This window comes from Lygodium microphyllum, chromosome 23, assembly GCF_053477565.2.
Source record: "Lygodium microphyllum isolate KBCC chromosome 23, Lygodium_microphyllum_v1.1.10, whole genome shotgun sequence".
Lineage (NCBI taxonomy): Eukaryota > Viridiplantae > Streptophyta > Polypodiopsida > Schizaeales > Lygodiaceae > Lygodium > Lygodium microphyllum.
This window is the reverse complement of record NC_141157.1, coordinates 9,351,692-9,366,326: the sequence shown is the minus strand read 5'-3', so window position 1 is coordinate 9,366,326 and position 14,635 is coordinate 9,351,692. Positions and strand designations below refer to the sequence as shown.

Genomic DNA, 14,635 nt, shown 5'->3' with positions numbered 1-14,635 from the left:
ACCTTAAAAAGTGCCTCATTGAGGCCAACATCACCATCAATCACCTCCAAGCAATCCACATTTTTTACACTCAATTTTGGGCTGATCTGCCCCTAGCTCACACTCATACCTAGTGCTCCAATTGCTCAAGCCATTGGCTACCTATTGGACGACCCTTGGACTGTGTCTTGAGCATTCTTGGAAGAGATATAACTTAGCCATTACTTCATATTCGTGGACAACACTATTTTGGAAAGCAACTATTTGATCATTTAATGCTTCATAATGCTTATGGGGTAATTTTTTTATGTTCAGATGATGCATTGATGCTTGGGAAAGCCTCATGGATCCAAGCTCATATAGGTCCACCATTTGAGAGTTTATTGCTTTAATATCTTGTGAACAACAAACATACAACTTGAATGCTTATGTATTTGATGCCAGGAGGCATATTTCACGATAGATTCCATGAGATTACAATGGATTCTATGAGTTTTTATTCCACAGTGGATTCTGTGAGGTTTTGCGATGGATTTCGTAAAACTATATTTATTTACTACGGCTCGTACACAAGGTGGATTCCTTGTGTGAGAAGTTGACGGGGACGCCTGTCCTTTTCAAGCATCATGTTAATTTAATGTGCACGTGGGTGACTCCAAAGCCAAGTGATTCTGCAAAATACATGTTTAAATTAATGGATGTTTATGAGTTTAGAATGCACTCTTATTAAATTAAGGTTAGGACAGAGTTCCAACCTATTTATTTATTTTGTAGATGAAGACTGCTAGGTATTCACTTTTGTCGGTTTAATTGTGAATGCTTTAGTTGATGTGTAGAATAGGCAGCAGTGGCGTTGGGAAGCACTGGGCAATAGCGTGTATTCAAATTACCTAGAAAAAATTATCATTTTTTATTGGCATGAGCCTTATCATTAAAGGCATGGCACCAATATTTATTTAGGCACGCTTATTTATTGAAGCGTTTGACAAATATTTATTATTTTGTATGCATAAAAGCACACGGTTTAAATATTTTATTATTGGACATTGTATTTGGGCACAACCTGACACTTGGGCCGCCCAACCGCTTTATTCTTTATTTGGAAAAAAGCAAACACAAAAGCTAAAGCATGCTTATTGTAAATTTTGGGCTATTTTTGAGGTTTGAGATGAATAAATTTATAAATGCATGCCTTGTGTACCCAATTTGTCTCTTTTCTTCATGTTGTGCAATACCTTCTTCTTGTTTTTTGAGCTAAAGTAGAGTTCTTTTGTTCTTGGGGACCTTTCGACGCTCGCTACGTACGCATCCAACATCCAATTTGCGCACCAGTATTTGATACCTACATCTCTTTGGGAATGTTGATTAGCTATGTGGATGCTTACCATTAAGTACACGTATGGATTATACTCTCATTGAGCTTTGAGCTTTGAGCTTTGATCTTGAGCTTGGTTACATACACTTTGCAGTGGCTATTCTTCAGTGGTTGCTCCAATGATTGGATTACCAAATGCATTCAGCTTTAGGTATTGAGCTTGACTTGCTCATTGGCTATTCCAATTTGCTTGCAATGGGAGTACTTTGACATTATATTTGCAAAGCTTGGACTCGTGAGTCAGTGGGACAATGTTACATGCTCATTTGTTTATGCCTACACTGTCTTTGCAAACATTAGTGACTATGGGCTGATTTAGATTTTGACACCCTATACTTACTCCTATCAAATGAGTTATCAATGGTGGATACATGCTATGTTTATGTACATGAGCTTCATTGTTTATATGTAGTGAGTTTTGTTATAGTTTGCTAGATTTTCTTATTGCCTGTGAGAGACCTCTTATACATAATCCGTCTATGTACATGGTTAACCTATTGGTTGGGATGCATTATCAATGGTGGATACATGCTATGTTTATGTACATGAGCTTCATTGTTTATATGTAGTGAGTTTTGTTATAGTTTGCTAGATTTTCTTATTGCCTGTGAGAGACCTCTTAGACATAATCCGTCTATGTACATGGTTAACCTATTGGTTGGGATGCATCTATGTACATGATGTACTTTGGTTCTCTAACAATAGTTGGTACTTAGAGATTTATGCTCATTCTTATATATTGTTAGTTGCATTTTCAACCCCATTGTTACTCAAATTTCCTTAGTAGTGGGAGCTTTGTATTTTGGTGTTTTGCCTATAATTACATGCTCTTTTATTGTAGTTTTATGGTCACCAATCTTGAAACTCAGTTGTTAGTCCTTTTGTTGAGAGCAAACACTTGGTTTGAGCACTTTAGTGCATTCATTTTGTGTATAACTATAGATTGTATTGCATCATGTCTCTTACATCTAGCTTTAGACTAATTATGGGGCTAATTTACTATTATTAGAGTAGCCCATTCACTCTTTGCTCTGTAGTCATAATGGCATCTGCTTCAAGTGCTTTTGGGGATAGTGTCATATTCAACATAGACAAGTTTGATGGCGACAACTTCAACTATTGGAAGACCCAAATATGGCAAGTTTTGGTTTATAGGTAGCAAATCAAACCATTGAAGACTAAAGGGATAAAGCCCAAATAGTATAATATAGAGGCTTGGGATAATCATGATGAGTTATGCAAGTCCACTATTATCTTGTTTTGTCAAAGTAGGTTTACTTTAATGTCCTTAAGACCGAGGGTGGTGCTTGGAAGTTATGGGAGAAAATATGTAATCTTTATGATAAACAAAGCCATGCTTTGTAATTGTATTGGATCAAGAAGCTCATAGATCTTTGTATGAAGAAATGCATTATTGTGATTTCTCATTTGAATGATTTTCACTCCATTTCTAGCTAGCTTACTTTGCATGGGATTACATTTGAGGTCATTGACCCTGCATCGTGCTTGGTTATATACCTATCATCGATGCTATGAGAGGTTTTATGAGCCTAGAAAATGATCATGTTTGTGATCTTGTTGACATTAGCGACATTCGTTTGCAATTTAATACTAGTATTTCACTTGTTTTGCATGATGTACACCATGTGCTCACTTTGACTAAAAGCGAGCTTGGGCATGTGTCCCTAAAAGGAATAAAAGTCTTGACTCATTTGTAGTATCTCCCACCTTTGGACTTTTTATACATTGATTCATTTAATCATTGTTTATATGGTGGGCAAACATTTAACATGCATAAAATGTCTAGCTCTATGCATATAGGCGAGCCTTTGGCTCTTATTCATTTAGATGTTTGTGGTTCCATGTCGTATCAGTCTTTGGGTGGTGCAAAGTATTTTGTTATATTCATTTATGATTATTTGTATAAAGTCTGGGCTTATCCCATAAATTAGAAGCAAGAAGTTTTACCTACTTTTCAATGCTTTCTTGCTATGGTTGAGAACTAGTCTATGGCATAGGTTGAAATTCCTAAGATTTAGCAATGGGTATAAATCTCACATGACTTTGAGCAATTTTGTGATAGCATTAGTTGACCACCTCTTGTACCCTACTATAGAACAGTGTTGTAGAGTGCATGAATATGATTACTCAAGAACGAGTCCATAGTATCCTTAGTCAGGTAAGCTTAATATATATATTTTGGGTTGACCCAATCACTATTGCCATTCACTTGATTAATAAACCCCCATGCATTGCTATTGTTGGTAGTAGAGTTGTGGAGGATGTATAATTTGGTAAATGTCCCATTTGTGAGTCTTTAGCTATCCAACCCAAAGGCTAGATCCACAAAGGTTACCTTTTTGCCATCCGATCACATAGACCTCATTTAGCATATAAGTCATGGATGTGCTGCCCACACATGACTTCTCCTCATAATGGGGACCTTACAAATTGAGTACCATGGATCACTAGTAGCGCCTTACAAGGGTGGGATATTAAGTATATCTAACATACTAGAGCCTCACGTTCTCTTGATCGTTATGAGCTCTCTATGCATTATGCTATGGTGAAGGATTCTTGTGAGTCCCTTACTTATGAGGATGCTATGCACATATGTGATAGTCACTTTTGGGAGAGAGCCATGCACTCTGAGTTTGATTCACTATAGATGAATTATACGTGAGATTTGATTCCATTGCCCAATGGAAAGTATGTATTGCCATGAAAGTGGATATATAAGTTGAAGAGCATCCCTGGTTGCCTTAAGTCAGCATATAAGGCCCGTTTGGTTGGTAAGGACTTTAAATAGAAAAAGGAAGTTGATTTTGATGAGATATTCTCCCATGTGGTCAAGGTGACAATCCTTCGCTTAGTTTGGCCTTGGTTGCATAAATGAATTTGGACTTGTATCTTAAGGGCTTTGTGAAAAAGGGCAGGGAATACCTAGTGTGCACTTTTTTAAATTGAGGAAGAGTTATTACGGACCTAGGTAGGCACCTAGGTAATGGTATCATAACTTTGATGCTTTCATGCATTCACAATCATATTTCCACAGTGATATGGATATATGCCCTTTCAAAACAAGGCTCGGATAAGGATATACCTCATCTCGTCCTATACCCATTATCTTTCTAAGAAATGCATAATATTCCACTAGGAGACTTTTAGTGAGTAGATTTGCAGGATTCTCATCTATAGAGATACTAACAAGCTCTTTCTACTTGTCCTTAACCATCTCTCTAACTAAGTGATAAAAAACCTTAATATACTTGGTCTTTGTATGAAAGACCAAATTATATGTTGATTGGATGGCACTCATAGAGACCGAATGTAATGTAGCAGTCATATGTGTGATACAAAGGTCAACAACCAAGTGGCTTAGTCATAGGGTCTCCTTGTAAGCCTTAGTGGTGGCTGCAATGCACTCAACCTCGGTAGTGAACAAGGCAATGCATTTTTGCATCCTACACATCCAAGAAATAACATCTCTAGCAAAGATAAAGACATAGCTAGAGGTGGAATGTCTACTATCTACATGTTCTGCATATTCTGAGTTTGTGCAACTCATGACTATAGTATCCTAGCTTCCATAGCATTGAAAATGCTAAATTCTATCTAGTGGCTATCATGGCATACATCAAGTTTCCCACTTCGAAGACACATAGAGGATCTTGGCCACCTTAGTTCTCTTATCATTTGACTAGGGATAATCGACCCGACTAACCTTCACATGAGAAAATAAAGGAGTATCAATCGACTTATCACCTTGCATATGGAACTACTCAAGTACTTTGTGAATATACTCCTTCTGTGATGAAAAGTAGAGTAGTTTCTTAGAGAGATTGTGTGTAATGTACATAGCAAGTATGGGAGAATCATGTCTTGTGTCTTTCATCATAAGGCTCTTCTTGAGTTGAGTTTTCAAAGCATCCAACTTATCATGAGCACTCCTAGCAATAATCAACATGTCATCAACATATAGTACCAAAATGATGAGGCGTTGGAAACATGGCTATGTGTGGATATGAAAGCAAAATGAATTACATCAGTAATAGTGTTGTATGTTTTAACAAGGAAAGCTTGTATGACTATGTAGGGTGTCAAGACCAAACATAAAACCTGTAGGAGAACAAGAGATTGATCTACATTGATAAGCATCTAGGGCCCAATTGTATGGGTTAAGTCGCTTTATATGGAGAAAAAAATTAGGTAATAAAAGAACTCACATGTGCAACTTGAAGTCGATTACTTATGCATGTTCCTGGCTCCTAGGTTGTCTCATATTGAGTTTGTAAACTCTCCACCGCTATCTAAAAAAAAGTTGTCTATTCGGCGGCTAATATTGACTTTTATCCTAAGGCGTGACGTGACCTAAGCTAAAAACGTTGTTGACCACATCGCTTATAGGTTTAGTTCGGGAGTCAGATTTGTGTGTGTGTGCGTCCGCGCCGGAAAATGGCCGTCCCTGCGAAGGTTATACTGCCTGCCCTCGGTGCATCTTTGGCTGTCTCTTACGTCTTCTGGGACCTCACTCGCAACAGGAAGATTTTCGGAGGTATTACTCTTTGCGGTATCTTAATATTTATTTGTCATCTAAAAATCACTCTCTGGCATTTAGTCCGAGGGTAAGGCTCTGTGCCATTGCGCGATTTTATTCTAACGCTGATTATTGAGATTTCTACGTGGTCTATGTATTATAACGCAAGGTTTTCATTCCGGCTGCATTGCGAACAAGCCGTGGTGTTTCAGAGAGTATTGGTTTTTGTTATTGACCCAGGCTTAGGATGCTGGTAGGTTTGTAAATGTGGATCCGGAGAAAAGACCACCGAGTTTATATGAACAAGAAAGCCTCGTCTGGGGAAATCATGACAAACACGACTTAAGTAGTTATATGACGAAAGATTGTACGCACATATGCATACTGATTAAACATTGTGTAACGCTTTTGGACTTTGGAGAGTTTTTTTTGTAATGTGCTCTGCTTGTATGTTATTAAGTATGTACATGAACATGACTGGTAAAAGGGACAGGCCGAGTAGCCTGTAGCCAAGTGTTCTTAGAACCCTACTAAATGGACCCAAGGTTTGATATTTTCTAGATGCCCTCTTAAAGACTAACATTGCATTTGCAAAAATTCTACTAGTGTGACTAACTAAGAGGTTTCCATCGTACTTGGTGCAGTTGTAGATGACGTCATTTCTTGCCCTCCAGATGGCCTCCAATACAAGACCCTTGATGATTGCCCACATGCATTCCATGATCTCATTGAAATTACATCAATCGACAAGAATGGCTCATTTCTAGCTTACATTCACTTGTGGCTACACATTCTTCATGTCCCATTTGATTTGTTTCCAAAGTGCTTGGGCTTCTGCACATTCCCAAAATAGGTTTTTGACCATCTCTTCCTTTCTCTTGGACATGGAGCACATGGGAGCCACACTTGCTTATGTGTTCCGGGGTGGAAATTCAGTCTTGGAGAGAGGGTTGCTTAATAGGTTTCTAATGTAGGTGTTTTCAAGTATACATGGAGGCTCGAGGCTCCTCGTCCTCTTAGCTATCTGTTGTCTTGAGAAAACATTTTGCTATTGAGGATTTTGAAGTCTTGTCTCTTGTATAGAATGAGCAGTGGCTTCCCTTCTTTACTAGGCATTGAGGGGAAGGTGGTGTTTGTAGAATCTAGGGTCCAGTCCCTTCATGTTCCTATAGTCCCATGCAAAAACATCTTTAAACTTTGTCAGGAGAGCGAGTAATTGCTTACCAATCTCTAGCTCTAGGTGAGCACTGATTTTGAGAGGCTTGGTTTCATTAGAATCAAAACGCATAGTAGCAGTTCATTCTTGATGATGCTAGTAACTTTTTGTCATTGGGCTTCAAGCTCCTTTTCTACGAGAGAATTTCCACTACATTTGACGTTGCTATGGCCACTGTATTTGCATCTTCCTCCAAATCTATCATATCTTCAACTACTGGTTTCATCAGTGCAGAAAGAGGTCCGGAATCCAGATCCTTATCTAAGTATTGTCAGAAGTGCAGCAACAATGGAAGCGTAAACATATGCTGTAATAAACTGTTGAAACACAAGACAAAAGAGAAAGGGAAAGAAAGAACACAATACATATGAGAACTCAGATGTATGCTCGGGAGATTGGAATCCATATATTAGACACGAGACTGTCGCATACAACAGTGAGTCACTAGCTGTGTGGGCACTGGCATCAGCTTCTCTCCATAGGACCTTGAGGTGGTGAATTGAACTGAGTGAGGAGAAGGAGCTTTGAATACATATAGGCATGAATAATGCTATTAAATATATCAGGTCGGCCAGCATTTAATGTTGGCCAACTAGTAGCAATAAATGTCCCAATAGCATAAAATGCTACACAATAAAAGTGCATAAAATAACTACGAAATGTGCCCAATCATAATACATGCTTAGACTCACACATGAGCTGACATACTCTACTGACACCCTCTCTCAGATCATGGGTGATTTGATACAATACAATGGTACAATGAGAATGAATTAGAAACCATACAACATAGAATCACCAAGTAGAACCATGGATACCCAAGCAATGGGTGATCAAGCTACCACCAAGGTGCCTTGGAGAGAACCTGATGTCGATGTCGATCGTACCAGCTCCTGAAGATAGAGAAGATCATAGCAGCTCTCAATGGTTACCAACAATGCCACTGATGTAGTACACGTGACTATCCTGTCACGAATGCCGCAACGCATAAATGACCATGGATTCCCCTTCTTTGGCTAGACCACCAAAGTGTCCTCTCATGTGAGCTCCAGATGAAAGCCATCTGCTCTTTGTTAAAGAACCAGCCCATCATGAACCTGGATGGCAATCCTAGCTCCAGGATTTGTACCTGCTAGACTTCAGTCGATGCGTCAGGGATGTCCCTCTTTGGATCTGTGCATTTGTATATAAATATAGACGAGGCACGGCTGCCCTATCTCACCACCCTCTCACACTGGCTCTTTGGCACTTGAGAGTCCTAAGAGATGACCTCATCACCACCACTAGGAAGCAGTTGAGGAAGGGGCCACCAAGCCCTTCCCACGATCTGAAGAAGAGGATCCATTCCATGCCTTGGACTTCGCCTTGGCCGGAGGATTTGAGTTAGAATTTGAGGCAGATGATGACTCCTTGGAGGAGTATGCATCCTGCTTCGCTGTCTCTGCTCCTTTTTCTTTTTGAAAGCCGCTAACTCTTTGTAATTCTTCCGCAAGTGGCTCTTCTTGCCATAGTGATAACATTGGGTCTTCGACTGCTTCATCTTTGAACCCCTCTTTGAAGTTGCAAGAGCCTCACCTAAATCTCCATAATGTGACAGAAGCCGCCCTTGTAGTCGCAAAGTCGCCTCATGCTCAAGCAATATCAAGGACATATGAAGAAAATAGACAGGAGTCATAGATGTCTGCGCATGTAAAGCATTCGCCACTCCATCAAACTTATGAGGAAGCTTGTAGAGTACCGTATCAACAAGATGTGCCTTTGATAGGGCAGACTTCATAGTGCGAAGCTGGTCCTGGATTTGGGTAACTCAAAGGAGGAATGATTGGATCGTATCTTTGGTTTCAAACTTCAGTTGCTGGAGCTGGCCATAGAGAGTAACGGCCCTCTTGGTGGAAGGAGCCTCGTACATCAATTGCAACTTTGACCATATGTCTGAAGCTATTCTGCAGGAGGTGACCGTCGGTAGGATATCTTTGGAAATATATTGAAGTAAGGCCGGGCTTCATCCGTATCCCATGTAAGCATTGCTTCCTCATGGTTGTCTTCATCAAAATCATCTGGAACAGGAGAAGGTTGTTGAGGACGTGCAATAGCTCCACCAACCACGTACCATAACTGCTTCTGGATAAACCAGGCCTTCATCACTGCACTCCACTTGTAATAATCAGGTCCATGGAGCTTGTCATCAATGGATGTGCATGGAGGAGCCATCTGTAGAGGATTTAGAAGAGAAGTTGAGAAAAAAAGGTATTTGGAGAGGGAACACAGCCAAAACACGAGCTCAGACTGTCGCATACAATAGTGAGTCACTGGCTGTGTGGGCACTAGCACCGGCTCCTCTCTCCATGGGACCTCCAGGTGGTGAATTGAACTGAGTGAGGAGGAGGAGCCCAAAATATATATAGGCATGAATAATGCCATAAAATATGTAAGGTCGGCCAACATTTAATGCTGGCCAAGTGGCAACAATAAATGCCCCAATAGCATAAAATGCTACACAATAAAAATGCCTAAAATAACTACCTAATGTGCCCAGCCATAATACATGCTTAGACTCACCCTTGAGCTGACATACTCTGGTAACAAGTATTGTTAGCCAATCATCAATGTGAAAGATGTAAATGTGACTTGGGCCAAGATTAGCACTTCTTTGTGTGAACCCTCCCATGTATGATTTGCTACTGAGACATATCTTAAATTCCAATGATGCATTCTCTCTTCTTCTGCTAGTGCCCCTTCCCCATTTTCCTTCTAAAATCACTTCTTCTAGGCATTAATCAATTGCTGTCCAACCTTATGACGCTTTGATCCTCGTGGGATCATCAGTGAACAAAAAGTCAGTCCATTTATAGTCACGCTAGATCTTTCTTGCCGCTCTAGTCTTGGTTAGCTAATGAGTCAACAACACTATCCATGGCTGTTCTTAGGGGACGTGCTTCAAAATATTGAAAGTTAGTTTTATTTCTTTCTGTTAGGGTCTCCAAGCCCAACCCACCTTCCTTGGTTGGAGAAGCCAATTGCTCTCATGCTATAGATACCCATTCTTTTGTTTCCCTTGTAGTTCCACAATATTTTGCTGAACAAGCATTAGACTCACCTTCCAGTCATAGAGCCAAATGGACTCACCAGCGAGCTTGGGAGCTAGTAGCACTCCGGGTTACGATCACATCCCAAGGATTGGTGTCCCATACCAGCAGCCCACACCATCGCGATGTATGGATACGTTGGCTAATGAGCCAAGAGTCCAAGAGTGGGGATCATATAATGAATGTGCACAATAGGGCCTTGAGTCCCATAACTAAGACTTGACTACCCTAACTCCAAAGTGCCCTCATTGCATTCGCACTAAGTCACTTCATGACTAGTGTGACCAATGCCACTAGCACCCATGTGGATACCCAAGGTTATAACACTTTTCCCCTTATGAATGATTGCTACCCTTAGCAATATCTTCGGGGACGAAGTGAGGAAAATGACTCTTCAATGAACATACTGACTCTCAAGTGTGAGAATATGCATGCATTTTTAGCTCGACATCCCCTCTTAGACCCAAAATTAGAACCAAGAAGTGAATGGAAGAAAAGATCAATCTCATTTTTACCCTAAGGCATCCCACCTCAAATTAGCTAGGGCATGGGACAAAGGTTGCATGTTGGCTACCTTGAGGCCTACCAAGATTACAGAGATGATGGTTATTTTACCAAGTTGAAATGATTGCTCTAGAGAGGCCAAGGCATCGTACAAAGGGTGCTCTCGTCGGTTGCCCAGTGGCCTACCAAGTCGTGTTAAGGCAGATGGAATCACATTGGACTTTTTTTTTGGAGAAGATATAGCTTGTGGCCTATCAAGTAACTATGTCCCATAGAGAATAAAAAAAGATGGTTGGATCCAATGCAACACAAAATAGACAAGCTATCCCAACCATTCATGGATGTTGGTGATAAAGAAAAGGAGAGAATAAGGATGTAGGCATATTGTTAAGGTGGTAAAAGAACTGCTGGTGGAAACAACTTTGGATATGCTCGGGGGTGCTCTGCACAATGAAATGCATAGAGCAATGCTACATGATGAGAATGCACATGCAATACGTGTCACTTGGAGAGTGTCTCTCGTGAGAAAGTTGTTCACTTGCCCAAGCGCCCTTTTACAGATATGATGATGATAATGCAATGCATGAGAGAGAAGCAATGGTGGGATGTGAAGTAGAAGCATCGGAGTGCTAGAGAGGGCTGAGAGAGAAGAATATAAGAGAGCTGTGTGGGTACAAATTGAATGGTACCCTTATTCTTTGTTATCTTCACTTATATATGATTGTACGTTGTGTACATATACAAGGGGTGCCTACTCGGCTGTAGGCCATTGGCCTTTACCCCAAGGATGCAAAGGGAAGGTACAATAGGGAAGGGAGGCTGATGTAGAAGGCGAATGCCAAAACTTGTTAAATACCAATGAAAGGTGGGAATCTTGTCTCAACCATGGATGTTGGGACTAAAGGAGGAAGAGGAACTTGATGTCCGTCTTCATATGGTGCCAAGAACCATGATGAAATTTGATGATGAAGGTAAGACCTAGCACTCCTCAGCCGGAATTGCCAAAGGAGAATCAACTTTTGAGTATGTGAAATATGCCCGTTCTCAATCTTGAGAGGGGGCTCCAATGGTGATCAAGTGGCGTAGGCAAGCTTGAAGCTCAACCTTGGGAGAGGACTCTATGCTAGTTGAGAAGTGCTAGGAGAGTAGTCCACCATGCAAATAGATCGAATGGATGAAGAAGGAAGACGTGACCCTCCCCAACTGAAAGAGCGGGGAAAAGTTAGCCACCAAGATAGTTGGGATGGGCTTGTACTTGATCTCAGGAGAGGGCTCCACTGCTAACCAAGTATCTTATTTAAACTTGACCTGTTTTCCACACAAGGAAACAAAATCTTTCTTTCCTTGGAACAATCAACACTATTCAAGGGGTGTCCATGTGGTAGTGAGGATCTCAATTGCCCCATCATATCAGCCTTGTGGTCACCCCTCATGTCGGATAGGCCCACGACTACCGCCACTAATTAGTGCCTAGCATAGTGACAGGGAACGGTTAGAATGCCCCCTCGGGATGTTGAAATGCCGTTTCGGACCGAAACCCGTTCCAAATCGCGTCCCCGTTAAGTGGAACATTCTGTGCCACATTCGTGACATGAAAAGCAGTAGGAAGCGCATTCATTGCTGCGTTCCCGCCACGCGGCACAGAACTTACCCGCAAAGTGACCAGCCTGCCGAATCATGCACGTGTCTTCCGCCAATGTCGCATGTACCTTACTCATCTCTCACTCACCTGCCTGCCTTGGCTCTGCCCACTACAGCACATGAATTGATTGAAATATTAATGTCTTTGTGGATTATAGACCTTGGCTTTAGTACTCAACATGAATTATGAATGAAATATTATTTAATAAAATTAATTTTAAATTTTTTAATGCCGTTCCAATTCCCACGTCCTCGTTCCCTAAGTTTGACATCCTTGTCCCTGTCCCCGTCCCCGTTCCCTGTTCATGTTTCTATGGTGCCTAGCCTATTGCCTGTCGTGCTAGCTTGCGCTTGGCTCTCTCTCTCCATACCCCCCTTTCTTTTCTCTGCTTGATAGATAGCACCATTCTCGATTAGAAGAATGAATCGCCTCTTTTTCTCTCTCCAAGATTGTATCCCAATCTCTCTCTTCTTGATTGGTTCTAAGTCATTCTCTCTGCAACACTAGCATAACATTGACAGTAATGTTTGTCCTAACACTAACCACAATGTTAACATTAATATTAGTAGTAGCATTAACACAAACAATAAATGTTAAAATCATAACAATATTTGATGTTACATTAATATTAAAACTAATGATAACATTAACATTAAATTTTAAGTGCACAAAAACCATAGTCAATCAGAATACTGATGCCTATATGGGCTTCAAGAATTCAGCCTTGGAGTGGTGGCTCCCAAACTCCAATCATTAGAAGCATCAAAATTTTTGTGCACAAGCCTTACCCCAACACAAAAACCTTGAGCATGAGTACCAGACAAGAAACACACCTTGTCATTGTACCCACCACTTGCAACATGTGCCCCTTGTGCATGCCCTTCCTGCTAGCAATGTCCCATAGCGCCCTAAATGAGATAAAGGTGTACTTGTCAGGTGTGAACCATCATTGTTTCATGAGCAAAAGTGGTTTTTGTGCATTTCATTAGATCTTGTGCCCAATTGTAGGTTGATGGTCTGATACCAATGAAACGCCCCCCTAGGATCCAACATGCATACGAGACATGGCAAGCAAAATCCACAAATAGAAGGGGATGGACATGAGACTCACCTCATGAAGCATCCCCTAGAATTTACATTTATTGCTTTCTTTACCTAATGTGGGTCATAATTTATTGACATATTCCACATTCATTTGCTTACTCTATTTTGTACCAAACTTATTTCTTGTTGTTGCTTAACCTATAAGAGACTGTTTCCTATACATACAATTGGTCTTCAACCTTATGTTTTGGAAACTCCCAAGTCCTAGTTAAATTGACCCTAGTCTAGGACCTACGTACACCATAAGAGGGCTTGACAATCTAAAACATAAGGTGGTGGCTAGCATGTGAATTTGCTTGTAGGTTTGGGCATCATGGACATTGCTTTAGTAGTGCAAGACATGAGTAGGACCTTGAACTTGTTGATTGTCAAAGGTTGGAATTGAGACTTTCAATTTAATGGCCAAAAGAGTGATTAGAACCTTAGATTGAAAGTGTAGGCAAAACGTTGAGCAAGTCATCAAATTTTAAAGTGTGGGCACACAAAGATTATTAAATTGGCTGATTGGTAAAATGATTAAAAAAATCAGCACAGAATTTTTGCATGTCAATATGGCAATTAAAAATTGCTATTTTTGGAATACTTTCTTTCATATTGGAATGCATGCAAGCTAAAGGGTAGGAGATGTGTTTTTTGGTTGTGTAAGGTTGATTTTTGACTATGTAAGGCTGGGGAACTGCATCATGACTTGCAAGATCAGCATCATGATTGCTTAGGGTAGCATTGTGACCAGCAATACAACATCGTGGCATTGGGGATAGCATCACATTGTGATTCTGATCAGGATTTGGCTGCATGCCATCTTGTTTCGCATTGGTTTATTGTTTGGATTGGATCAAGGCTTGTGTGTCATCTTCTTTCGCTTCATCTAGTAATATTTTGGCTAGAGACATTGCATGTTACATTCTTGGACATCATGGATTGTATCATTGGTCATTGAACTCTAACCATTTGGTCACTAGGGGTGACTAGGTGTGAACACATCCCAGTCAAGATGACTCAAGAGTCTTGTAGCATGAATGCGCTTAGGATGGTTAGGTCCTATAAATAGAACCCACCCAAGATGTTTGATCTCATAGATTAGAGACACAAGTATTGGTGTGGGTGGTTGGTATGGGACATGAACTCTTGTATTAGAGGCTTGGCCTCTTTGCTGTTGGCTCCTAGGCTTAGCGGTGAGCTCATTTGGCTC

The 14,635-nt window shown here is 40.6% G+C and overlaps 1 protein-coding gene across 1 annotated transcript in view; it reads left to right on the top strand.

Annotated features, from left to right (window-relative positions):
• Positions 1-5,715: 5,715 nt before the first annotated feature.
• The window catches only part of LOC148015866 (uncharacterized), a 40,192-nt gene continuing 31,272 nt past the window's right edge, over positions 5,716-14,635 (top strand). The window contains exon 1 of the mRNA XM_087664642.1: positions 5,716-5,909. Coding sequence (XP_087520768.1) covers positions 5,810-5,909 — 100 coding nt within the window. The 5' untranslated portion in view covers positions 5,716-5,809. The remainder of the gene's footprint in view (positions 5,910-14,635) is intronic.